This window comes from Prionailurus bengalensis, chromosome D3, assembly GCF_016509475.1.
Source record: "Prionailurus bengalensis isolate Pbe53 chromosome D3, Fcat_Pben_1.1_paternal_pri, whole genome shotgun sequence".
Classification (NCBI taxonomy): Eukaryota; Metazoa; Chordata; class Mammalia; order Carnivora; family Felidae; genus Prionailurus; species Prionailurus bengalensis.
Window position 1 is genome coordinate 68,913,318 of NC_057356.1, and position 27,940 is coordinate 68,941,257.

Below are 27,940 nucleotides of genomic sequence, written 5' to 3' on the forward strand. Positions count from 1 at the left end.
GGAAGGGGGAAAAGTGGACATTCCTAAAAATTATTTTAAGGAAAGTTCCCAAAACTGGGAAACAGGCATCTCCTGAATGAAAGAGCCCACCAAGAATGCAGACAATAGATAAAAACAAAGAAATCCCCCCACATAATAGCACATATGACTGGAAGTTCAAAACACTGGAGACAAAAGGAAGGTCTTAGTAACAGAGAGAGAGCGCGAGTGAGCGCCATAGACAAATTGTCAAGAATTACTATGACATTAGACAGCTCGACAGCTACAAAGCAATGAACAATGCCTTCTAAACGCAGAGTGAAAATAACTCCAGTTCTGATTCCTGACAAGTTTTTATTCTAAAGGTTAAAATAAAGATATTTTCAGACAAATTGTCTAAGAAAGTAAACAGATCACATTATAGTATATGGACCACTGGTGAATAATATCTCACAGCCAACGTAAGCACTGGTCATTGATGTAAAAAGTATGTACACCTGTACTGGGAAAATGGGGAACAGGCCCCCAGAGCGTGTGTGTGTGTGTGTGTGTGTGTGTGTGTGTGTGTGTGTGTGTGTCCAGCTGCAGGGGAGCCTAAAGTGATGACTACTACTTCTGAAATATTAGTCTGTTCACATGAAATGTTTTTCTTTCTCATTCCACTTCTTTGCTTCTCATGAAGAATCCTTCTATCTATTCAGAGAAAGTTGAGCAGACCAATGATTGCCAAGAACGAGAGTCAGGCAGCCTCTGTCAAAGACCAAACCAAAGGTGAGGGAACAGCTGTTGGATGGATGGGTCTAATAAACGTGGGGGAAAATCCGAGAATCTTGAACATCTTTGAGAAAATAAAAACTCATCAAAGTCTATGAAGATTATTACTCATCTTATGAACTATGTCCCCTTATACTTGTGGAATATGCTAGAATTAGTAACTTTCCAGGCTTGTCTTCTCAACTAACCTATATATGTATTTGTTTTAATATGCTGTTTTATGCTCTTAAATTGCTATATGCCTATATGTATGTTTCATAATACATATAATGCATTATATGTATGGTAAACATGGGGTTTTCTCCCCAAATGCTAAGTTCATTTAGGCCTTGATTCTACATTTTTACAGGGTTCTGCACACAAGAGGGTCTAAAATATGCTTACTACTAATGATTTGTCTTTCTTTTTTTTCCTCTTCTCCCTTTCTCCAGTAAAAGAAACTGCGAAGACATCAGTATTCCTTCCTTATAAAACTGGAAACACGAGGTCTTTGTTTTCTTAGAAAAAAAAAAAAAATCTTATTTTTAAGGATCTAAAATTGAAATGAAGAAGATGGCTAACTGCATAATTATCATTACTAAGAACACCGACATTTACACAAAGAAGTAAGGTTAGAGGAGAAGAAACTGTCCATTCACATTTAATTGACTTAATAACCATAAATATTACTTTAGACACATAGTAAAGAGCTTAAAATTCATTTCCATCCAGGACAAGTGCTAAAATGGCACCGATTTCGTGGCATGTAAGGCAGAGCACAAAATAGGAGACCTCACCACCAATAAATAGCCTGCCGACTGTTGAGTCAGGCTTGTTAAAATGCAAATGTTTAGCAGATCAGCAGTCTACACAGCAACGCACAGAAACATGTGTCCATCGTCACGCTGGATCAGCTAGAATCTACACTGCTCCCTGGTTCAACACTCGAAGAAAAATTCAGTAACTCACCTTCTTGAAAAACGCTGAAGGTAAAAAGCAAAAGATATAAAGAGATGCATTTATAAAATCTACTAAGGACAGTTCCCACCAAAAGGGCACACTTGGAAGCGCAGCTGGAGAATCCAATCGGATTGCCGTAACAACACGCAAGTATCTCAGTGAGAATTATGGTTGAAATTATGGTTACGACGTACAGAATGATTTTCACTGTACGACTATATATCCAAAAATGACACATAGATGCAAAAATAACCAGTTACGTGACCAGAGCGAGATCATCAACGAAATGAGGGGTCTTTTTAATTTTTTTTTTTTTAACGTTTATTTATTTTTGAGACAGAGAGAGACAGAGCATGAATGGGGGAGAGTCAGAGAGAGAGGGAGACACAGAATCTGAAACAGGCTCCAGGCTCTGAGCTGTCAGCACAGAGCCCGACGCGGGGCTCGAACTCACAGACCGCGAGATCATGACCTGAGCCGAAGTCGGACGCTTAACCGACTGAGCCACCCAGGGACCCCAGGGGTCTTTTTAAAAAAAAATTTTTTTTTCAACGTTTATTTTATTTTTGGGACAGAGAGAGACAGAGCATGAACGGGGGAGGGGCATAGAGAGAGGGAGACACAGAATCGGAAACAGGCTCCAGGCTCTGAGCCATCAGCCCAGAGCCCGATGCGGGGCTCGAACTCACGGACCGTGAGATCGTGACCTGGCTGAAGTCGGACGCCCAACCGACTGCGCCACCCAGGCGCCCCCCCAGGGGTCTTTTTAAAAAAAAATGCTGAAAACTCAGGAATTGAATTTCCACGGTTAAAGGTAACAAAATAAGGAAGCCATTGAAAGAAAACTGGAAGGTAACTAACAACTTTAAAAATAATGTTACATGAATTATTACAAGTAAAAATGTTTTGGAAATAATGGATAAAATACATGATCTGCCAGTACACAACCTGGTAACTATATATTACAAAAAAATGTAAGCGTGAAATAAGAGATTCCATCTTTAGGTTAAAAGATGATTTTATTTTTCACAAATGTGTTCGTGCAGATTTGTGTGTTTTTAGCTTTAAAGTCATTCCGTGGAGAAATGTGTAGTGAGTGGACACAATGCAAAAGGTTTGTTTTCTTAAGCAGATTTTTCCAATCCTGACTAACCTTGGTCAGAAGTGCTATTTAATAAGAATGACGTAAGTAAATTAAAAATTTTGTAATTTGATTTGTCTCAAAGGAAAAGCTCTATCCCTAATTTTAACTTACTTTTATACCTCTTTCATAGATACTATACTTAAAAATGATATTCTTATGCAAACTCAGATGCAATGAAAGACCCAAAGTATTTTCTAATTAGTACGCAATTCGAAAGAAACCAAAACGGTATTTTCAAGTATATTATGTAACAAACAGAAACAGATTTCCTGCCTGGAAAGAACTTAGGTTGTCTTTCTCTGGTTCTCTTTCTTAGTCCCTTGAGAAAACTAAATGCCAAGCAGACAGCAAACCCATCCGCTTAAAAACAACAACAACAACAACAACAAATTCTGTAGCACAATGTCACAGTGTTATGGCAACGATTATGACTGAAATAATATTTAATGACAAAATTCATCTGGAAAGTGGGATTTCCCCCCAGTGAATGCAAGAGGAGTCAGGTCAGACAGTTTAGAAGTTACTGTCACAAGTTAAAAGGCACTTCCTAAGTATAAAGAAATTTCCTCTCAGGGGAAGCCTACCAAATGAAGTATGTTTACTACATGTCAGATTTTACAAAGATAGTCACAGGAAATGTGACACTAATCACTGTTATTTAGAAAATGCTGCAGAATACCTACCTTTATATTATAACACAATTTATCAGGAAGATATTTTCCTTATTTGTTGATCCTTAATTGGGGGATCCCAACTAGAATTTTGAGATTTCTTTTGTTTAGCTCTTAATCTTAATTCAGCGAATATAATTAGTCTTTGGGAGGGCTATAGGAACAGGAAGTCTTAATTGGAATTATAGGTCTTTACTAGTAAATGCCTTTTTTCAACTTCTGCCAGACTCATTACTATTAAAAATCTTAGATTTATAAAAACTATCTTTTTATTTCAACTTCCTTTCAACCTCTGTATACTTAATTACTAATTTATGCTTGCTCTATATGCTTTTAACATGTACCTTCCTTTATCTTTTGCTTGTATATTTATCCCATTTCTTCTAAGAACATAATTTTAAGGGCACAGATGTCCGTTATTATTCTTTCAAGTTTTCTGCAAAGTCTACCGTGTATGCATAGTGAGTTACTTGCTCCCCTTCCCCATGTTCTTTTTATTTTTTTTATTTTTATTAAAAAAAATTTTTTTTAATGTTTATTTATTTTTGAGAGAGAGAGAGAGAGACCGAGCATGAATGCGGGAGGGGCAGAGAGAGAGGGAGACACAGAATCGGAAGCAGGCTCCAGGCTCCGAGCCATCAGCCCAGAGCCTGACGCGGGGCTCGAACTCACGAACCGCAAGATCATGACCTGAGCTGAAGTCGGACGCTCAACTGACTGAGCCACCCAGGCGCCCCCCCCCCCATGTTCTTTTTAAACAATTATATCCTGGTCAGCAGATAAATTCTTAAAATATGATTGATTATTGGTGGGAAAATATACTTTTGAGTTCAAGTCGAGAAATACTTTTTAGAAAAACCAAGAATCCAAATATATAGACATCTAGATATCTAGATATCTATATATATCTATAGTAACTTCATAGTCAACCCACCTCTCCCATGACTCATTCTCAAATATGGGAGCAGCCCCCATTCCTCCCCTGAAGACATAAACCCAAACCACAAATGAAGAGAGGAAGATTTCCATGTATGAATCAGTGCCCAATGGAAAGCTATGAACTTGAACTCAAAGTCTTATTAATCCGATTTAACATAATTCTCAACAAGCTAAGTTATTAGCTTCCTCAGCTAAAACTTTAAAAAAAAAAAAAAAAGGAATGAAAAAGGAAAAGCTTAAGCGTAGCGTAACCAAAAACACACAAAAGAGTTCTGACATTAAAGTAAGAGCAAATTCAGAATTCGGTTGCAGTTCAGCACAACAGTCCATGTTTAAGCGACAACCCTGCAATACCAAGAAGGTTCAATTGTGCACAAGGTCTTACATTCAAACACTCCAGACAGAATGCAATAGCAAGGTCTCTTATCCAAAATACTTGTAAGCCATTTTAAGGTAGGGCTTTCATGAAACATACTTTTGTCACCCGGAGTATGTAGAACTCTGTAATTCCCAGGGATGCTAGATAAATGGGGTATCACTTAAAGAGAACTTTAAAACCCTGTAATATTTGAAGGCACAGTCCCTTTTAGTTCTGGGTTAAAGCTCAAACAGCAGTTATTAGAGTATCAATCAGAATATTTGACATAAAATTACAATGTTTTAAAATTAAAATATATTTGACAATACAGGATACAAACCATAGTGATCCTCACAAATAAATAATCACTATGAAATGTCCTTGTAGAACACAGCTCTTTCTTGCAACTACCAATAATTTATAGAGGTGGAATTCTAGAGGTAGTTGCAAAAATACCACCACTTCTGAACAAAATTCGAGCTCAAATGAAGGTGAGCATAACCTGATAAGAAATAACCTTCCATTTGAAGAGCTGTGCTTAATATTTAACCACATAAAACCCCCCAAGTTTCCTAAGACCCAGACATAAATTCATGCTTTGTGCTCCCTCTGCTGGCTCTGTAGCTATAGTTAATCTTGAGAGATTTTTTTGTTGTACAAGATAATTCCAATACAACACGGAATAGCACTGGCACGTTATGTTTGGGATGTCAGAGATATAAGCCAGCTCCTTCTTTTGGGCACTGAGGAAAAACAAGAGGGGAAAAACAACTGACCAAGGTCACACAGGGTGCTGAGAGACAGAACAACCCTGGTCTTTTTACTTCCGATCCTGGGCTCCTCCTATTCCATGATGATCTCAATGTCTTCACGTACAAGATTTACTGACCTATACTTTCCTGCAACTTACCTAGAACAGGATATCTCTGAGCCACACACAGACTTTTCACTCGACTGTAATTACAACTGATTAAGGCATCTGACAGTATTCAGTAGAGACGGAGTAGGCTCAAAGACCTCCCACGATTCTAGTTTTCTTGGACAGCGACCTATTATAAAGTTTCCTAACACACTGAATACTTAAATTTCTCCAATGTGTTTCTACTATTTACTTACAATAAGTCACATGTCACAATATTTGCCTTAGAAGACATCGTCATCATACAGTATGCTTTCACGTTAGTAAAAACCGTAAGGTCATTTCGTTGATGATGGGGAGGGATAGTACCGTCTATCGAGTGCCTATCACATACCAAGTACAGGGTTGGGCCTTTACAGAAATCTGTGCCAGGGACAATCTATAAGGAGGGCACTGCTGTCCCTGTTTTACAGAGAGGAAGCCAAGGGAGAGTAGCTTGCCCAAGGTCTGTGTCATAGCCAAGTCTCTACCACATCCTCTGTACCGAACTCTTTAGATATTGTGTTCATTCTTTAATCAACAGAGACAATAACAGTAGAAGATGCTCCCTTACCACCAGCACCAGCACCCCACCTCCTGCAAAAAAGAAAGCTTTGGGCAAAAGATAATTTATTAAGAACACGACACTGTGTAATTTATTTTAAAATTTAAGCTAAAGTGGGGAGGGTTAATACTTTATTTTTAGCAAAGTACACGGCCCATACCATAAATGTTCATTAACTCATAGCATACATTAGTATTTATTTCCAATGGACTTTTGTATAATTGATGTATTTAATTATTTGTCAAGTAGTCAGTGTGTGGAAAACTGAAAACACGAGCCCTGGTCTGATAACAATACTATTTACACAGACACAAACAGTCTGGGATTAAAGAATTTAATCTGTTCAGACAAAAAGTAAATATTTATTAAGCTAAAATATACAAGTCTGTCTTTGTGGGGAAGAGACATTTGTTTCTTGATGAAAGATACAAATTGTTATCTAAATCACAGACAATTTTTATTCAAAGCGAAGTTTAAATTCTGTGTTCCTCTTGAAAACAGAAAACTAAAGACATCAGTGCCCACCTATCCTTGTTCTCTGGGAGTGGTTGGTTATTTTCACAGGAGGGAATCCTGTTAAAGTGTTAAAATAGGCAAATGGTGTTATAATGAACATATTTCTCAATAAGTTATCAGTAACTTATTTGGACAATATAAGACAGCAAATGTCAAAATTTTAGAAATGAGAAAGTAGGGGTGCCTGGCTGGCTCAGTTAGTAAAGCATGTGACTCTTGATCTCGGGGTCATGGGTTCAAGCCCCACGGTGGGCACAGAGATTACTTTTAAAAAATTAAAAAAATAAAAATATTTTTTAAAAATCCCTCTTTCAAAAAATTAAAACAACAACAAGAAATGAGATAGCAGCCTAGGTTAAATCCAGACTTAAGGAATTTAGGGGAAATGACACATGAGTGTCAATTTTAACCTTGCATAATTTAAATAACGTGATAAACTTGTTACTCGAGGCTCTATAGGTAGCAGCATATAATATTTACAGATACCGACTGTTCGACTGAAATAACAGATAAAAATAGCCTTGTCTTTGATGTTCCAAAGAAAGGAATTCAAACCAATTCAGACACACTTCGGTTTAAACAGCAGTCGTCCACTTACTAGCTGTGTGAACTTGGGCACTTCACTTTCCAGAAACTCAAGCTTCTTTACAAAATGCAGTGATGAGGACAGTGACAGCTACTAAGACTTGCTGTGATGGCAGGTTGACGGAAAAGCAAAAAGCCTCATGGGGAGCATAAGGAAAAGGCCACCAGTCAGTTCCCCTTGATTCTCAGCATGGAGGAACGTGGGCTCTCGGTTACCAGCTGTGTCAACTCTTAATTGCTGTTATGGTGGCAGCAAATTCTAACTTCTGAAAAACACCGTGCAAACCAACCACAGCAGCTCTCTGGGCTGAGTCTGGACCACCAGCCACCAATACGTAGTTTCTGTTTTGGAGAATTGCTGGAAGTGCCACATGTCATCCAGGAAAGCAAAGCGTCTGGACTCAAGGGTGTCCCGGGGTTACAGGGATGTTAAAACAAAGAGATACGCTCTGGCAGGAAAAGTCAAGGGTGGAGGTGAAGATGATTTTATGGGAGAAATTCAAAGCAAAAAGCCTGTCTCCCTGGGACAGCATGGTTTTTGAAATAACTCGGAACTATAGTTATATTCCAGTTTAAAATCTTTTTCTATATAAATGTATTTTAAAAAAGTGGTTATTTGGGGCGCCTGGGTGGCTCAGTCGGTTAAGCATCCGACTTCGGCTCAGGTCATGATCTCACGGTTTCATAAGTTTGAGCCCCGTGACGGGCCCTGTGCTGGGAGCCACCCAGGTGCTCCTATATAAATATACCTTAATTTAATCTCTGATTCCCCACTTAGTAAAGAGAATGTTACTCCCTGTTCTCTGAACCTCTACAATATACATCCAAATTTACTCAACAGACTTTTATTGATCTTCTCAAGAAATGAACTTCTGTTTATTGATTTGCTCTATGGCTTTTCCATTTTCTGTATCACTGAGCTCTGCTCTTTGTCTTTGGTCTCATTTTTTTTTTTTTAATTTTTTAACGTTTATTTATTTTTGAGAGAGGAAGACAGAGTGTGAGTGGTGGGGGGAGGTACAGAGAGAGAGGGAGACACAGAATCCAAAGTAGGCTCCGTGCTCCAAGCTGTCAGCACAGGGCCCGATGTGGGGCTTGAACTCGCGACCACGAGATCATGACCTGAGCCGAAGTCAGATGCGTAACCAACTGAGCCACCCAGGTGCCCCCAGTCTCCTCATTTTGGTTTAATTTGCTCTTCTAGTTTCTCAAGGTGGAAGCTGAGGTCACTGATTGACACCTTTCGTCTTTTCCAACATTGTTACAGGCATTTCAGGCTATAAATTTCCCTCTAAATACTGCTTTAGTAGCATTTTGATCTGTTGTATTTTCTTTAGCTAAAATAAATAAATAAACATTAAAGCTCCGTGCTGTCAAAGCAGAGGTTCGATCCCATGAACCGCAAGATCATGACCCGGGCTGAAATCAGGAGTCTGACACTTAACCAACTCAACCACCCAGGTGCCCCTGAACCGAAATAACTTTTTAAAATCCATTCATTTCTTGGGGCACCTGAGGGGCTCAGTTGGTTAAGCCAACTGATTCCAGCTCAGGGCATGATCTCGTGGTTCTTGAGTTTGAGCCCTGCACGCGGCTCTGCAATGACAGCACGGAGCCTGCTTGGGATTCTCTCCCTCCCCTCCCTCTTTGCCCCTACCCTGCCTGCACGCTCACTCTCTCAAAACACATAAATAAATATTTTTTAAAAAGTTTTTAAAAATTCCATTCATTTTTTTCTTTGATCTATGGGTTATTCAGAAGACTGTTATTTGATTTCTTTGGAGGATTTTCCAGAGAGCTTTTTATTATTGATTTCTGTTGTAATTCCTCTGTGATCGGAGGACATGCTTTCCATGAGTGGAATCCTTTTTACACTTATCAAGACTTGCTTGATGGCACAGAATGTGATCTTTCTTGATAAATGTTCCCGTGTGCAAATGAGAAGAAAGTGTATTTGGCTGTTACTGGTTGGAGTGTTGTATAAATGTCGGTTAGGCCAAATTGGTTGATAGCACTGTCTGAATCTCCAATATTCAGACTCATTTTCTGTCTACTTGTTCTATCAATTATGGAGAAAGAAGTATTTAAATCTCTAGCTATAATCGTGGAATCTTCTATTTCTCTTTGCTTATTTATTTATTTACTTTTTATCTTGAAGCTCTGTTATTTGTTTGGTACATACATTTAGGATTCTAATAGTTCTCTTGAGGAAGTGACTCCTTTATCACTATAATTTCTTTATTCCTGGGAATATCTTGTGCTCTGAAGTCACTCCCACTTTCTTTTGACCACTGCTATGGATGGCTAAGGTTATAGCTATCATTTTGCTGTTAGTTTTCTATTTGTCCCAAACATTCTTTTCCCCCGTTTGCTTTTTTTTCTGCCTTCTTTTGGATTGAGTATTTTTATGGTTTGATCAGTTGGCTTTTTAGCTGTTTAATTCCGAGCAGGGGTCTGGAAATTCTATCAGAACAGTAAGCTGTGATACTCACAGGGCTCACTCCCATCTTTTCCCAGCCATTAGGTATTAGTTTCTTATGTTGCCTGATGCCCAGTATTTTGAAAACCAATGTTTCTTATGTCTTGAATGTTCTTGGTGTTGTTTCAGGCAGTATGGTAAGCAAAAAGTGGTTTTTAAGCATCCATATGGAAAAAAAGTTTTAGAAATTTTCTGTAGAAACTTCAGGAACGATGGAGAAAACCAACGATTTTTACTCTTTTCCCTCACTTGAAGTTGTGCTGCATAATTTTTCCCAACTTCTCATAATCACAGTATTTTAAATTTCACCCTGATTTCTCAAATATGACACTAAGTATACATTTACTTTATCTTGTATGGAGAATTTACTCCCTTAAAATAATGCCACTAATTACGTGCTTTGCACCACTATCTTTCATTTGCACAATTAGTCTCCTGTTGCAGATTATAAATGCCAATCATTCTAGGCTTTTAAAACCTATTTTTTTTCACTGTAGAAATCACCATACTAGGTACTCCCCACTTTTTCAGGTAACGTTGTTATCACCATGAGGGAAGACCACAGAGCAGTTCTGCATCTCCGGTTGAGGGCCACCCTGCCTACTTCATTTCATACACCACCATGTTGACCAGCTCGTTCCCGAACATGCCGTGCCTTTGCTCAGGCCAACCTCAGGGTGTATCCTTCCCTTTCCTACATCAATCTGTCTGGCAAATTTTCCACTCACCCTTCAAACTTAGAAAAAACGCTGATCACAATTTCTGATTAGCTGTGTCCCTGTTTATCTCCTTCACTAAAATATTAAGTGCTTGAGCATGGACTAATTCACTTTGGCCTCCTTAGTGCCCAGTATGGTACCTATATATGTAAAATGTTCTCAGAAAATGTTTAATTGAACTAAACGCAGAAATAATATGGGATGCAGCCCGTTATGGACTGAGTGTATGTGTTCCTCCAAAATTCATATGTTGAAGCCCTAACTCCCCAGTGTAGCTGTATTTGGAGTAAGAAAGTAGTTAAGGCTAAACAAGGTCATACGGGTGGGGCCCTGATTCAACAGGATTACTGTTCTTATGAGAATCCATGCTGAAGAGTGGTCTCCCTGCCCTTCTCCCTCCGTGCACATACGAAGAACAGATCACATGAGTACCCAGCAGGAAGGCAGTCATCTGCAACCCAAGGGGAGAGAGAGCCTTCACCAGACATCAATCCTGTTAGGACTCGATCTTGCACTTCCAGCCTCCAGAACCATAAGAAAATAAATGCACGGTGTTTCAGCCTCCCAGCCTATGGTATTTGGTTACAGCAGGCTCAGCTAACACATACAGGGATGTGGTTAAGATGAGGCTGTTCCTCTCCCCCAACTAGAAGGCAGGCAGGGTTCTTGGGTCTCCAGGACCAGCAGTACAAACTCTTCAGCTGAAAAAATATTATTTCTGCCTTCTCTCCAGAGGGCTATATTTGAAACAGTGCCGCTATTTCGTTCTTGGTCAACTCTGCCGGCACGACTCACTCCAAACCAAGATCAGACTGGCCTAACCCTGTTTACATGCAAATCAATACTAAAAGAAAGCTCGCTCCCGTAAGGACTGGGTTACTGAGGTATTAGACAAGCTCACATTTTTATTCCATCACAGAGTTTTAGTTACGCCAGCACTATACATCTCGGAGGTATGAAGAACTATCACAGCGCTTCTAAAATGACTGTCATTTATGGGCCGTCTGGGTGGCTCAGCCAGTCAAGCATTCAACTCCTGATTTCGGTTCAGGTCATGATCTCATGGTCAGGAGACTGAGCCCCGAGTCGGGCTCCAAGCGGAGTGTGGAGCCTGATTGGGAGTCTTTCTCTCCCTCTCTCTCTGGACCTCCCCTGCTCACATTCTCTTCCTCTCTCTCTCAAAATAAAACAAATTTTAAGAAATGTTTTAAAGGTCATAAATAAATAAATAAATAAATAAATAAATAAATAAATGGAATGTTATTTATGACAATAAGGCTGAAAAAAGAATGAAGTGTGGACATGGGCTCTGGTTTTGGATGGGGCAGCCAGAGAGGGCTTCACTGAGGAGGTGACATTTAAGCAAAGATGTAAGGAAAGTGAGTGTGTGAGCTGTGTGGCCATCTGGAGAAAGACATTCTAGGGAAAAGGAGTTAGAAATGCAAGTGAATGGAAGAAGGGCACGTTCCAGTGGAATTAATGGTAAACATCTCATGAATCTCTTTAAATGATTGTCTAAAGCTTAAAAAATTCTAAAACACATCACTATTTTTGTTTGCCAAGATCACCCCATCCCACCCCTAGCAAAATTAAGTTACTTCTTTCCTACTTAAAACAGAAAGTTAAATGCTTACTCCTTAGCCATCAACCCCCTGCAGAACAGGAAACTGGATTTGAAAAACACAATGCTGCTGAAACCATCTTTAAGATTTACTTGAGCGCAAAAGGGAATCACTGCATTCAATAATTCAGTAACGACTGTGAAAAGTCTGTTTACTTCTGAAAAGAACCGGCAGGCAGATAGTGAGGTGTGAGCTGTATTATGTTACAGCTGGAATGAAAAATATTTTTCCAAACTTATTTTTCTTTAATTACTGAGTTGTCATTATAAATAAAAGGCAGACACTAGCGGCGACACCAGAAAGCTAAAAGCACATAGTACTTTAATTTAAATGGAAAACAGGCTAACCACCACTATAGAAACAGGAGTAGTTGTTGTGGTAAGCGCGGAAAAATAATAGTAATGGTGTTTGATATGTGACATTAGCATTAGCTAAGTGTTCTGCATACAGTATCTCATTGAAACCTAACCTCAACCCAGGGTGGGGCGGGTTTCCCTATCATCCCCACGTGACCTGGTCTTCGAAGACTGCCAGCTACTCAGTGGCAGACCCGGCACAAGCCTAGGCAGCCTGACCCAACACCTAAGCACCATGCCACACAGCCACGAAAACACTAACACCTGCAAACGGGCCTCGGTGATGGGTCTGCTGATCCTGGCCAGAATCTGATTCTTAACTAGTTACCATTTTTTTTTTTTTTAAGGAATATTATGATGTACCACTTTCAAAAGTCAGATTTTTAATTTTTCCTGTCTTTGTGATCTGTTCATGAGTTACTGGTCCCAATTTGCCCAGGACAGTCCCAGTTTATGCACTCGGTCCCAGTGGGAGGGTTAGAGTCCCCTTTTATTCTCTTCAAGGGTCCTAATTTGAGTGATGAATTCTATGGGCACCCACTTGATAATCACTTCAGTTTTCGCTCTGCCCGCTCACTGTGTCTCTTATTAAGCAATGAAACACGATAATCTGCTGTCGTTCCTTCTTCTGGGGGTGTGAGCTCCGTACAGGTCTCCTCTCTCTCATCAGTGGGGTTCTCTGAACATTCAAGGCACATGTTTCCTCATCTCCAGATGGCCCCACCAAACTTTCATTGAATGTTCGGTCTCCTCTCCTCCCACACCCAGTCCCCGTCCCTGCTCCTTCCTAATAAGCGAACACTTTGTCTCACTCGCCCACTCCTCCCTCTATCTTCTTTCAGGACGCCCCCCCCCCCCCCCCCCCGCCGCTGGGAACAACCTACGAACCTACCAAACACCTATCCTCAAATCACTTTAAAAGTCACTTTAGTCAGTGAAGTCTACCTGAGATCACCCATCCACCCACCTATCCTATTTATGGACCAAATCTGTCAGACTAAGCTCTTGGAGGCTCAAATTTGAAATGTTTCTGCTATTACATCATTATGAGGTTTTCACCATATTCACTCACGTCAAAAACAAACGTGACTCCTGCCAAACTTTACAATTTCAAAGTAGGGCTTTTAGGTATGTCTATAGCTTTTAACCAAAGAGAATATACAATCCAGAGGGATCTTACTAAAACTCATAAATCCAACCACTGCTTTCAGACGATCCAGGGACAAACAGATGTGGTTATCTATCTGATTGTCAAGAGGAAGGCCACACTCGTTGGTAGTGCACGATCCAAAGAGACTCTCTCCTTGACCAGACTCAGGTAGGCTCAGGTAGGCTCCTGAGCATGAACTGGTTCCATTCTTGGACATGTCTTCTAGAAGCCCAGCTTTAGTAAGAATCCTGTCAAGCTGGCTTGGCCAGAGTCCCCCCACCCTTGATATCTGATCAAATATTCACCCTCCGATATCCCCCAGGTAACATCTGATCTAGCCTGCTTTCAGTAAGAATCCTCTTACGTCAGTTTAGTGAAGAATTACCCTACCTTCTTAGTAATCTTCCAGTCACTGACACCTACCTCCCCCAAATCTGCTGCTTGGCTGTAAGCCCGTTTTCCTTTTCAGATTCAGTGCTGAGAGCCTAATCTCTTTCCCCTATTGCAAAACCCCACTGTGGCAGTCTCCCTGAATAAAGTCTGCTTTACCTTCTTCAACACCACCCGGGGGGACGGGGGGGTGTACACGGAAGGTGGGTGTTCTTAATATATCGTCTTTGTCAGTGAGTACTTTGTGGCACAAACATTGACAATGGAAGAGAAAAGTGAGTCTTGAAGACGTGGTTGTTCCTAACTGAGAAATTCCCCTCAAGAATATGGGTACAAGGGCGTCTTGCTGGCTCAGTTGGAAAAGCATGCAACTCTCAATCTCAGGGTCGTGAGTTCCGGCCCCACGTTGGGTGCAGAGATTACTTAACTGAATAAATAAATAAAAACTTAAAAAAAAAAAAAAAGAATATCGGTACAGCTGCTGTGCCTTCTCTGGGGCTGAAAACACTCTGCCTTTACAGTTCTATTTAAACTTCTAAATGGCATATGGAGTACGGTGAAGCAACAGATGATACACTGTTACCATATTCTGTCTCCAACATAGTTGAAAAAGGGAAAAAAAAAAAGAAATCTATATGTACTATCTGCCAAACAACGGGCTAAGCCCAGAAATGACTTAATAACAAGAATGTAGGCCAACAGAGCAAAAGTAGAATAAGAACAAATTACCCAAGAATCATGGACATAAATGAGTTGCATTTATAAGTCTGTAATCAGTGGCTCTTAGTTTCTATCGTGGCTCCAGCTCGCGTGGACCATCTTTCAGTGGGACCAAAAATCATTAATGTACGTACATTTTGATGCAGAAACGGTACTATTGTCATCCTTACATTCACAAGAGGAAGGGAGGGACTAGAAAACCAGACAGTGAGAATGAAATAAAACGTCTCAAAACCGTGGTAACAGGAAATGCCACAGACTCTTGTAACAGTCACACCAAGTGTCATGCAAACTTCTGTAGCCTGGACACCTCTTGCAATTTAGTGCCCGGGCAAAGAAATCCAAAGATAGTGATCCTTCAGAAGGAATATTAAAAAACTGATGAAAAGCAAAGCTCTCTTCTTTCCTTTAAACTAGAGAGTCGCAACACATTGCTTCAATACTTTGCTTGCTACAGTAATGTATCGCTATACTGGACAAGACAGCAAGGAGGAAAAAAAAAACATAGATGATTGCCCATTGTGTTTTACTGACCAGTATTCAGTCCACAATGAGGCTCTCCAACCTAACCATTTAAGGACAGTAAAAGAAATCCAGAGACCATTGTACAACCAGCTAAACTATGAAAAGTATTCCCCAGACCTGGTTTTCTTACTGAACATGAAATAACTACACCTGCAGCTATTTATTCCCTGGTTTTAGACTGAGTTGTTAACATCTCTGTTACTATCTAACATTTTACAGAAAAGATACTAAAGTATCATTATAGGTAGTTCCACTGCAACCTTTAAATGTTTAGGAAGTTTAGGACTGAAGGATGGGACATGAATCCTAAAAGGTGGACCTACCTTAACAAGACAGAAATTGCTCTCTCTGCCAGATTCCCAATGCTGTCACCAGCCCCGTGTGCCAGGATGCAGACTACATTAAACTCTTAAAATTTCTACTGTCAAGAGTAACAGGGACTTGAATTTACTACTTGCTTATACTGTGTGCTACTTGAAAATAAATGCACATAAGAAATTATTCATGTCAATGAGAGGTACAACAAGAACAAGCTTAATACTTCAAAACTCTATATAAATGTTATCTATACTAGTGCGCGCGCGCGCGCACACACACACACACACACACACACACACACACACACACACGTCTATATGTAACTCTACTTCTAAATCCCCAGGAAACCTTCTGCTTATTTGCCTTTTTAATGTTAGAAGAGCAGCACAATTGTTAGTCATTAAACAGAATGACAAAGAAGCTGTAAGACTCTTAGTCACTATCAGAAATTATATTCGGTTGATAATTGCTCTTAATTTTCCCAGTGGCAAGTAAAATGCACAACGTATCCTTTCGGTTACTTTGAAAATCTGCCTATACATGTTTGCTTTGTGAAATCTGGTTAAAGACCTTTTGAGAACAGCTTGTATCTATTATCACTCTGAGAAGGAAAAAAAAAAACCCAACAAATCCATATCAAAATTAACACCAAACTTAGACATCTGAGATGTCTAAGGGTTTTTGTAAGGATTAGAAGCTTTGGAAACTAAGAGACACTACATGTTTAGAGAGTAGCAACCAGACTAAATGGTACATACACAGAATTTAAAGAACCAAGAAATACAGTTTTGAATTTCTGTATGTATAGTCTACACTTCAATTTTAAATTTTAGCCAGTTTTATAAAGTACCTCAAGTGAAACTGTTGAGTGTATAGAGAAGAGAAGTTCAAGAACTTAAACACAATTAGCTGAAAATATATAATCATCACAGAATATCAGATTTGTAGTAGGTCCTAAGATAGGTCAAAATAATTTCAAAGGCAAAGTTACTTAATAAAATCATACTGTTGTTAAAAGGCTTGATGGGAGGCAGTAAAAGATTAGAAGTGGGGCTTTCAGGGGTGCCTGGGGGGCTCAGATGGTTAAGTATCCAGCTTCAGCTCAGGTCATGATCTCACGGTTCATGGGTTCAAGCCCCACGTCGGGCTCTATGCTGACAGTCTGCAGCCTGCTTCACATTCTACGTCTCCCTCTCTCTCCGTCCCTCCCCCGACTTGCACACTGAATCTCTCTCAAAAATTTAAAAAAAAAAAGAGAAGTTAGAGCCAGTATATTTGGGTTTCAATACTGGCTTTACCATCTTCTAGCAAGGATTAAATCGCTCCATGCATCATTTCCCTTGTGTATCAAATGGGGATAATAATATTAACTATCTCACAGAGCTGCCTTGAGGATTAAAATAAAAATAGTTAATAATTAGAACAGTGTCTGTTACAGAGCAAGAGCTCAATAAATATTAGCTACTATTAGCACTACTGGGCAAGGAAAATATTTTATATGCATGCTCCAATATGCAGCCTTTAGAAAATCTATACCATACATCTCAAGTTCATTTAAAAATTAATTTTTAATGAACTGCCTCTTATAGACAGCTACTTCGTAGAACTATTGTACAAAACAAGTGGCCTGTTGGAACACATCTGATTCTAGTTTAGATCAATGTAAGAATGCACGTGGAAAAATCCCTGAGAAAATTAGGGACTCTTCAGTTCCCATTCCAGCTCAAATACATAGGGTGGAGATCGAAAATGTAACAGGAGTGAATGAAGGATATTTAAAAAATAGAAGAAGCTATCTACTGAGAGTAATTCATTCCGCACCTGTATGGTGAGATGGGTTTATCTCACTTTCTCACGCTGTATTATCCAGTAAAGACGAAACTCTGATCATAGCAGAGACCCGTAAAGACACTTAGATTCTACTTCCGCTTTGTTGTGTGATCTCTGCCAAACCATGTAACTTCTCTATAGTCTTCTCTGCTTCCTCGTCTTTTATAAGATAGAAATAAATCCTTTTGTTGTCAATCTAACTTAGAGGGATGAGCTTAGAATAAGTGCCCCTCCCACTGTGCAGCCACATTGAAAAGCACATCACGATGACTGGCTTACTCAGTGTCAGTAGGTAAAACATGAACTCTGATTTACATCACCACCTATTTAAATTCTAGAAGTCAAATAAATGTAAGGGCTGGCATCGTGACATGCCAGGGCATGGAGACTGGGTGGAAATCACTTTTCTTCCATATATGGGAAACCCTGTAAGTTTAAGTCTGTTGGACATTTAGTGACCAAGAATATTTCTATAATAAGCAGTTATGCAAGTCTGCGTGTCTGAATATGCACATGGAATCCCCTGCAAATGGCGGCCCCAGGGGAAGAGCATCCAGCTAGGGGAATTCTGTACCCACTCCATACACAGTCTAACCTGCACGAGAAATTGTAATTTGTTATCTAACGCATTCACCTTCAGGAACTCTGGTTATACCTATACACCACAAATACATGGCTATGATCTGGGTGCCTCCTCTACCAATGCTCTCTATACCTGAGAGCACTGGGCAGGGAAAAAAAGATGACCACTTTTTTGAATCAAGTATGAATCTCATATTGTTTTTCCCTACGATTCTATTATTTCTTTCTAAGTTTGGTTTCATATGCCCAAATTCTCATTGCATCCATCTCCCAGAATAAGTATCTTTTATGTTTTAATTATTGATTTCATCTAAATTTCTTCCCTCTGGGGGCGCCTGGGTGGCTCAGCCGGTTGAGTGTCCGACTTCAGCTCGGGTCATGGTCTCACAGCTCACGGGTTCAAGCCCCGCGTCAGGCTCTGGTGCTGACAGCTCGGAGCCTGGAGCCTGCTTCAGATTCTGTGTATCCCTCTCTCTCTGCCCCTAACCCACTTGCATTCTGTCTCTGTCTCTCTCAAAAATAAATAAACGTTAAAAAAAAAAAATTAAAAATAAATAAATAAATTTCTTCCCTCTGGACAATAAATTGTACAACTAAGTGACGGTTCAGGGCAGATGACCATGGCAGGCTAGTGTAGCATCTGTTTTGAATGGGGTTTTAATGCTACTGTTGGTCTATCAATAAATACTACCAATATTCATAGGTGGAACACACAAAAACATTTTTTTAAAAACATTTCTGATTAGGTACAGTGTAACAAATTTGCTTGCTTGCCTACCAAATAGTTTTGAATTAAAAAGGAAGTTAAATAGAATTTTTAATACTTACTGGGATACACTTTATTCCTTATCCACATTTCTGAATCTTCATTCTATTACTATTACTGTAGCCACCAGCTTCCATAATTTACTGTATCAAAGGAAAACTTCTGGGGTGGAGGGTGGCGATAGAGCTTGTTCAAACTACTCGGTTTTCCAGTTACAGCATTGTGTTCCAATTTTAAGAGGCAGAATTTCACGTAAACTAATTTTACTTTGCCCCCTGAGTTTCTTCTGCTCAGCTAGAGCCACCAGAGAAAATATTATTTTTGCATTTTGATGAGGCATCTTTCAAAGCATGTTGATACTGCTTGGATGGTCGTGGTTGACTACGGAAATCCAAAGAGTAGAAAGCTTATAAGATGTTTAAGGAAAAGAGAGAGGAAAGCAATGCAATCGCATACATGCCAGGCAGTTTTACTACAGAACTAGGGAAACTACAAGCAGAATACTTCATTATCTAATGATGCTACCCTGAATGCTTTTTTGAAGAGGTAGTGGCATTTTAATAGGACTGCCACCTTACTGCTTCTCCCAAGTAATCTCTGAAAAGGGAGCCGTTATTAGACGGGGCAAGTCTGCAAAAAGTTCATTATAATAAACTAAAATCATCCCTTCCAGGTAAATACGAAGCACCGATTGTGGACTAAGTATCACATGAGGCGCTAGTGGTAAGTGGATTCGAAAAGCACACATTTTCTGTCCTCCTGAAGCTTACAGTCTACTCTTAAGAGAGAAAAAGACAGAGCACGTATGTGAGGGGAAACATAATATTAAATACAACAATGGATTTGGGGTTAAGGGACAAACCTCTGTAAGGAAGTAACAAGCGTAGGAAATACAGAGTAGGGAACTATTCTGAACAGGAAAGAACATGTAAAAAGCCCTAAGACGGAAAAGGGGCCAGCGAATCCTGGAAAAGAAAGGCAGTTGGTGTGGCTAGGGAACGTGCCACCCTGAGGGCAGAGGGAAGGCGCCACAGGGACCTGAACAAGCAAGAGCTGGAATCTGGCTTTGGGTCTCTGCAGGCGCTTGCTCCGGGGGGTGGGGACGGGACTGGGGGGCCGGGGGGCTGTGTAGTGAGACTCGAGGAAACCAGGTGGCAGGTTCTCGCCATCTGCGTGGGAGGTGAGGGTGGTGTGAGCTGGCACGGCTGGCAGCAGGCACAGAGGAAGAGAGGACACGTTCCGTGTACATTCTGGATACAGAACTGAAATGGACAGAGTGAGGATGGACGCGGGGGGCGAGAGAACGCAAATGCTGAGGATTCTCATGAGACGAGCTTGACGGCTAGAGACACCACTTGCCGAGACGGAGGAGACAAAAAGACAAGGTTTGTGCAGAAGGGCTAAGAGTTGGCCTGGGAGACGGGGCAGGAGAGGTGTGAGTGCAGTGATGTTAACACTAGGGCAGCTGACAGTGTGGGGCTGGAGCTCACAAGTGCAGCTGGAGTTACCAACTTGGGACGTACTGACACATGGATGGCGTGTAAAGTCATAAAAGGAGATGGAAATGCCTGAGGTAAGAGGTTTTTAAAATTTCTTTTAATGTTTATTTTTTATGTTTGAGACAGAGACAGAGTGTGAGCAAGGGAGGGACAGAGAGAGACGGAGACACAGAATCCGAAGCAGGCTCCAGGCTCCGAGCGGTCAGCACAGGCCCCGACGCGGGGCTCGAACTCACGAGCTGTGAGATCAGGACCTGAGCCGAAGTCGGATGCTTAACTCACTGAGCCACCCAGGTGCCCCGTGAGGTGAGAGTTTAAGCAAAAAGAGAGTAGGGCCTCAGGAGCAAGCCTTAAGGAATTCCAACATTTACAACAAAGGCCTACCGAGAAATGGCAAACCGGTGGGAAGAAAGCCAGGACTCTGCTGTCACAGAAGCCAAGGGAAGGCGGTAGGCAAAGCTGTCTACCTCAGCTCTGAGACCAAGCAAAGATGGCAGCTGCTATGTCAAGCCTTGCCCTCCTCTCCTGTCCAGAATGCATAGCCACGATTCACTCCTATAATTCCTGAGAAGAAAAAAAGACAATCCCAAGGGCCCAAACAAGGAAACATACTCCATTAAAGGAGTGACTCTAAAAAAAATTTAACGACATACTGTTTATTCGTTCCAACTTTTCTGATCTGAATTTACCTGTCTGGTTTTGCCTTACATGGCACTGAGCACTAAAGAAGTAAATCTCAAGACCAAACACCACATTACAGAAAATAGAATAAGCTTGATGACAGGATCAAGCAGTGAATGCGTAATTCAAAAGGAAACCATAATGGTTTAAGTGGAATAATGCATTTCATTTCGTGCCACAGAAGTGGCACGGAAATCAATAAAGCACATAGCCACAACAAAATTATTAAGACAGTATCATATGCATGAAAAATTATTACTATGGCTGCAAATATTTATTCATGACAGATTTAGAGAGTGGTATACAGTATGACAAGGCTGTTCTAGTAATTTAAAAAAAAAAAAACCTCTTTTGAGGAAACTCATTAGGACATTGTCCTAGATTCAGACTGAGGATGCAGTTCTTTCAAAGCAATCAAATGGCACCAGATGTCATTTTTCTAAACCACAGTATGAAAGACATACCAAATGGGTGAAAACACTGCTAAATTTGAAAGTGCTATAGTTTAGAGACATGATTTAATGTTGTGCTTACTTAGAATAATAAACCAATTCCGTTAAGAAAAGCATCCCTTCCCCCCCCCCAAAACTATAAAAATGCTAAAATAAGCTATGGGAGAAATTTTCTGTGATCACACTTGAAGGAACTCCTATCTATTCCCATAAACCACTGCAGTTCTTTGCCAATTAATAAAATGACATTATGTTATGGTGGTGAAGGAAAAAAAAAACAAAACAGCCAGAGATATACATTTAACTTGGGACGGTGGAGGGAGGGCTGAGGAAAAAACAAAGAAACTTGTAATGTCAATTTGCATAATTTTTAAATGCTAAAAAAATAAATTTAAAATTCTTTTAAATGTCATGTATATTTCACTAATGTTCCGCAAGTATTTGTATGTTATCTAGTTTTTGCCCGCACGCATATAACAGTTTTAATATCAGTATATAATTTTATATCCTTTTTTCAACATTATATCGAATGTTTTCCATGTTTTTTTTTTTTAATGTTTATTATTTTGAGAGAGAGAGAGAGAGAGCACAAGTAGGGGAGGAGCAGAGAGAGGGAGAAAGAGAAGCCTAAGCAGGCTCCACACTGTCAGCACAGAGCCCGACACGGGGCTCGATCTTACAAACTGTGAGATTACGACCTAAGCCGAAATCAAGAGTCGCAGGCTTAACCAACTGAGCCTCTCAGGCGCCCCTCTTTATTTTTCTTTATGATATATATATAAATTTTTTAATGTTTATTTACTTTTGATAGAACACAAGGTGGGGAGGGGGAGAGGGAGACACAGAATCCAAAACAGGCTCCAGGCTCTGAGCTGTCAGCACAGAGCCCAACACAGGGCTCGAACCCACAGACCATATCATGACCTGAGCTGAAGTCGGTCCCCCAACAGACAGCCACCCAGGAGCCCCTATTTTTCTTTATGATATTTTTAATGGCTACATGATTTCCCATTGAGTTGACAAAATACAGTTTACTTGACTAATCCCTTATTTTGTTCTTAAATATCATTCTTTCCTTGGGTTATTTCCCTAGGATAATAATAAATTCAAGATATTAGCATTTTAATAACTTTCGGTAGATATTTCTTTATAGAAATCCACTATTTTCTACCATTTTTTATGTTACATTTGCAACTTATGGCTGCAAAATAATCCAGGATTACACCACATCTTTAGTATATTAAAACAAATTTTAAAGTGGTTGAAAGTTATTGGCAGGTGGACTCAACCTGACCCTCTAACAGTGAAACAGTAAGAACCCTGCTGCCTCCCGACATGGGAAGCACCCAGAAGCACTCTCTCAGGGAGGCTATGGAAATAATTCTTACACCGGGAAGAAGTTTGCAGCACAGTGACTGAGATTTCTACCTAGAGCAGTAGTTCATGTTAGACTGAGGTCAAGTTCTTTAAGGATAAACTAATGTTTCTCTCCAGAGACTGACTGGCGTGAGGATCACACTACGTAACCAAAAGCTACTTGAGACTGTGAAGTGAGTCCGAGATGGCTCCATTCAGGCATTCGGCTTGGTTTGTCCTGCTAAGTAACACAGGTCTCTTGAAAGAAAAATGTGTCAACTGCAGAGACTACATTACACTTGACCACGTGTCACTGTGGATGCAGAATGTTAGTCACTTGCGCATGAACATGGCACAAAGGTGACCAGGTATCTCCCTTTGTGAAAATCAGGCTCATTCTGAGGTCCGTCCAGAACGCAAGCTTTTCATGCTCCCTGCCCCAGACAGCAAAGGGGTGGAGCTGGGATGCAAAGCCGGTGGAGGAGGGGGCGTGGCCTTACCTCCAGTGCCCACGCCCCTAATCGCTGAATTTCCTCTCTGCCATTCAGAGAAGGTGGTCAGGGCCTGGCAGAGTCTGGAGGCCAGGACACAGTGCACCTGGTTTAACAGCTCTAGAATAAGGTGAGAGAAGAGGGCCGGCAGTCGGAGAGAGGCCAGGACTGCAAAGGGACAGCGTTTCAAAAATGCCATAGAGTTCTCCTGGCCTCAGACTATTTCCTCAACCCATCTACCTGGGTCTACCACAGCCTGATTTTCCTTCTACAGGAAGCCTACAGGCTTTTCAGTCCCGAGGAGGGCTATGCACTGAACACATGCCCTTCGGAGGGTTACTTACTACCTTCTACCCTAGATGCGAGTACCGAACAACCTCCTGAGAATGAGGAAGGGGCCCCAGGAGGGGTGCTAAGAGAGGAAACAAAACACATGAAAGAAAATGCTGTTCCAAGAAACAGAGGGTGCTTCAGCTCTGCCAGGAATCGGGTGAAGGCACACAGGAATCCCATGCTGCTTTGGCCTTTACATTTCCCCTCTCGATTTTCTTCACGTCTCCCGACTCTGTCTTCCTGGTCCTTTCCCTTCTGTTCCCTTTTACCTTCCCACTTCCCCTTGTATCCCTCTCTCCTGTCTGTCCCCGTGAGGGGAGGGGTGTGACCCAGAGGCAAGTGGATAGAGGCCTCGGGTACAAACAGCAGATGGTGAAACCCTGCAGCAACTAATACAGGTGACCAGTGCGCAGGTGTGAGGTGCTGCCAGGCCCACAACGAGGGGTCAGATGGCACATCTACTGCACGAGGCTCGGAGTCTGGTGGGATAGACATGTCGTACATGAAGACACACGGAGAAAAAACACAAGTACGGTGTGGTGGTGGCCTTAACGTGCCCACTTAGCTGGGCTACGGGGCCAGTAGGGTGGGCGAACACTCACCTACACGTTGCTGTGAAGGTTAATCAGCTGATTTTAAGGCAAGCAAATTACCAGGGCATCTGGGTGGCTTGGTCGGTTAAGTGGCCGACTTTTGATTTTGGCTCAGGTCATGATCTCACGGTTCGTGGGACAAAGCCCCTTATTGGGCTCTGTGCTGACGGTGAGGAGCCTGCTTGGGATTCTCCCTCCCTCTCTCACTCTGCCCCTCCCCTGCTCGCACATGTGCGCACGCCCTCTCTCTCCCAAAATAAATAAATAAACATTAAAAAAAAAAAAAAAAGAAAATTACTCTAATGAGGGTGGGCCCCATCCAATTAACGAAAGGCCTTAAGAGCAGAGACTGAGGTTTCCTGAGGAAGAAGAATTCTTTTTCAAAACTATAACACAAAAATCCTGCCTGAGTTTCTGGCCTCCTGCCCGGCAGTGTGGATTTAAGATTTAAGATTGTAACGTTAACACTCACCAAAATTTCCAACCTGCCCCCATAGATTTCCGACTTGCCGGTTCCTACAGTCACAAGAGCCAATTCCCTAAAGTAATTCTCGATCTCTCGTTCTCTCTGCACGGACACACACGCACACATGCCCGTGCGTCCTGCCGGTTCTGTTTCTCTGGAGGAACCTTCGGTGGGTCCACTAGGAAATCAGGGCAGGAATAGCTACGCTGCCCACTCGAGAGGCTCAATGATGAGCAACGGCTCTCTGTTCCCTGCAACTGGACACCTTCTGTCCCCGATTCCTAACACCATCACTTACCCGACACTCACTCGTTTTCCCGGAGTCAGCTGAAAGTAAATGGCTTTCCTTTGATAAATTCTTCCATATTATATGCATGAGGGCTTATTCCATTATTTTCACTTAACACTTCTGTCTCTGATTTTCTTTATGTCTCAAAACGTCTCTACGGGCTTAATTATGAGTCTGAGCAACATCATTATGAGTCTGTAAATATTTCTGCCACCAAAAACAGGCCGTCAGCTTAGACGTCACACTATCTTCTAGTCTTAATAATCAAAATGTATTCAAAATAATAGTCAAATTTCACTTATGCTGTGTAAAGCTTCTGTATGTTTCTTCACCTGAAGAGATCTATTTTAATTCCAAAGCTTGCTCTTTTCTAGAAGGTGGTCACGGAAGTTTTCTTCTTTCTTCCTCGAAGTCATTCTGCACTGAAGACACTGCCTCAAACATCATACCTAGCTAACAGTATAGGGCTGGTGCGCAAGTCATTCCTGACTTACAGAAAATGTGTGTTTAAAATGCCACCTACGGGGCGCCTGGGTGGCGCAGTCGGTTAAGCGTCCGACTTCAGCCAGGTCACGATCTCACGGTCTGTGAGTTTGAGCCCCGCGTCGGGCTCCGGGCTGATGGCTCAGAGCCTGGAGCCTGTTTCCGATTCTGTGTCTCCCTCTCTCTCTGCCCCTCGCCCGTTCATGCTCTGTCTCTCTCTGCCCCAAAAATAAATAAACATTGAAAAAAAAATAAAAAAATAAATAAAAAAAAATAAAATGCCACCTACAAAATACAAAGCAGTCGTGTCAAACTATGTCTCTACTACGTGTGATATACACTACACAGCAGGTACAGATTTTCTCTGATACTTGACATCAGTGGCTTGTCTCTTTCTTGTGACTCCCACCGTTGCTCTGTTTAATCTACATTCACCCATGACACGCTGAAACTTACTGATTTTGTAACTATTCTACATACAAATGAGTGAGAAATGCAAAACCCCAGAGGACAATTTCTACCTTATAAAATCAAACCTGCTCAGCTGAATGTGCTTCTATCCAAACATGGGTGAAATGCCATGGTCAGCTCTCGGGGGTGCTTGCAGAGCGAGGAAGAGAACCCAAAATTCATAGGTAATTAACAGTAACGGTAGAGTCTATTCATACACAAACCAGACAGAGCACCTCCCAACTATTACACATAAATCGAAAGATTTCCAAATGGAGCAAAGTATAGAAAAGTTCTGTCAGGTTTACGTGACAACTGTGTGGTTGAAAGCTTCTCTCTCTCCCATGAAACATAAAGTACTTAAGAAGACGTTTGTAAGGCAACAAATCCCAGCCATTATTTTAAGGCATCATTTAGCACCATTTCAAATAGAAATCTCCTCGGCAATCATTCCACCGACATGTATCCCGTTCAAACATGCAATTGTCAGTCACATACAGCATGCAGCATGCAGTAAACAGACAGCAGAGGTTAATAACCTGGAAGCATAGGATCTGAGAATGTGAGAGCAAGTTAAAGACAAGAGTTCCTCTCCATTGTCACTGAGGGTCGAGAAGCAATGCTGAAGCGTAGAACAGTGATAGTGGGGGAAATACAGTTTGTCCAACACATAAACATATCTCCGCAAGTGGCGGCAGGTATAACTGAAAGACAAAGTAAAAGGAGAAAAACAGAAAGACAGGAGTTTTCCTTTGCAAAAATAAACCATTCTCGATGTCCTCAAAGCTTTCTGTGTATTTTCACTAGATGCTGCCCAAGGGACAAACAAACACAAAAAACACAAAGCAAGTGTTAAAAGAGAATATTAAAAACATAAAAAAGAGAACAAGCAACGTGATTTAAAAATGGGCAAAAGACCTAAACAGACACCTCACCAAAGAAGCTGTACGGGTGGCAGATACGCGTATGGAAAGATGCCCCACCTCCTGTGGCATGAAGCAAATGCAAATCAAAGCCACAAGATACCACTCCAAACCCACGAGAAAGGCCAAAGTCCAGAACACTGACCACACCAACCGCAGGTGAGGGCGCGGAGCAACGAGAACCGGCCTTCACTGCTGGCGAGAAGGCAAAAATCACACAGCCGTGTCAGAAGACAGGCTCGGTTTCCTCACAAAACTAAACATACTCTTACCACGCGGTCCAGCAAGCACGTTCCTTGGTACTCGCCCAAATGGGCTGGCGGTTTCTGTCCGCATAAACACCTGCACATGGACGTTTCTATCAGTTTTCGTAACTGCCCAAGCTTGGAGGCAATCAAGATGTCATTTGGTAGGTAAACGGACCGACGGTGGCACATCCAGAAAATGAAGTGCTGTCGTCAGTGGTAAAAAGAAAGGAGCAAGCCAGCCACAAAAAGATATGGAGGAGTCTTCCAACGTGTGTCGCTAAGTGAGAGAAGCCTCTCTGAAAAGGCGACCAACTGTAGGATTCCAACTCCGTGACATTCCAGAAAAGGCGGCAAAATTCTGCAGACAGTAAAAAGCCCAGTGGCCGCCAGGAGTTAGTGCGGAGAGAGGGATGAACAGGCCAGAGCACAGAGGATTTTTAGGGCAGTGCAACTGCTCTTTACAATTCCTTACCGGTGGACGCATGCCATTGTACATCTGTCAAAACCCACAGGAAGTACACCACCAAGAGTGAGCCTTGACATGAACTATGGTCTCTGGTGAGAATGATGTCAAGGAAGGTCCATCAACGGTAACACTTCTAGTGCAGAATGATGACAGGAGGGGAGGCTGTGGGTGTAGGGAGGCAGGGTGCATATACGGCAATTCTCTGTACTCTCTGCTCATTTTTGCTGTGAATTTAGAGCTGCTCTTAAAGAAAAAGGCTATTTAAAAGTGGGGGGAGATCTACTGACAGGGGGAAATTTTTCAAAATATGATGGTGTCATTAGTTAACCATAGGAAAATTGCCTTGATGGAGCAAAGTGGTGTGAGAGACTTTCCTCTCTACAAT

At 41.4% G+C, this 27,940-nt stretch overlaps 1 protein-coding gene across 4 annotated transcripts in view; it reads right to left on the bottom strand.

Annotated features, from left to right (window-relative positions):
• Positions 1–27,940, bottom strand: part of DYM (dymeclin) — a 359,762-nt gene that overhangs the window by 122,676 nt on the left and 209,146 nt on the right. For 2 of the 4 annotated variants that reach the window (XM_043558775.1, XM_043558774.1), the window contains exon 14: positions 26,458–26,622. The exons of the other annotated variants lie outside the window; for them this stretch is intronic. In XM_043558775.1, coding sequence (XP_043414710.1) covers positions 26,458–26,622 — 165 coding nt within the window. The remainder of the gene's footprint in view (positions 1–26,457; positions 26,623–27,940) is intronic. 4 annotated transcript variants of the gene reach the window in all.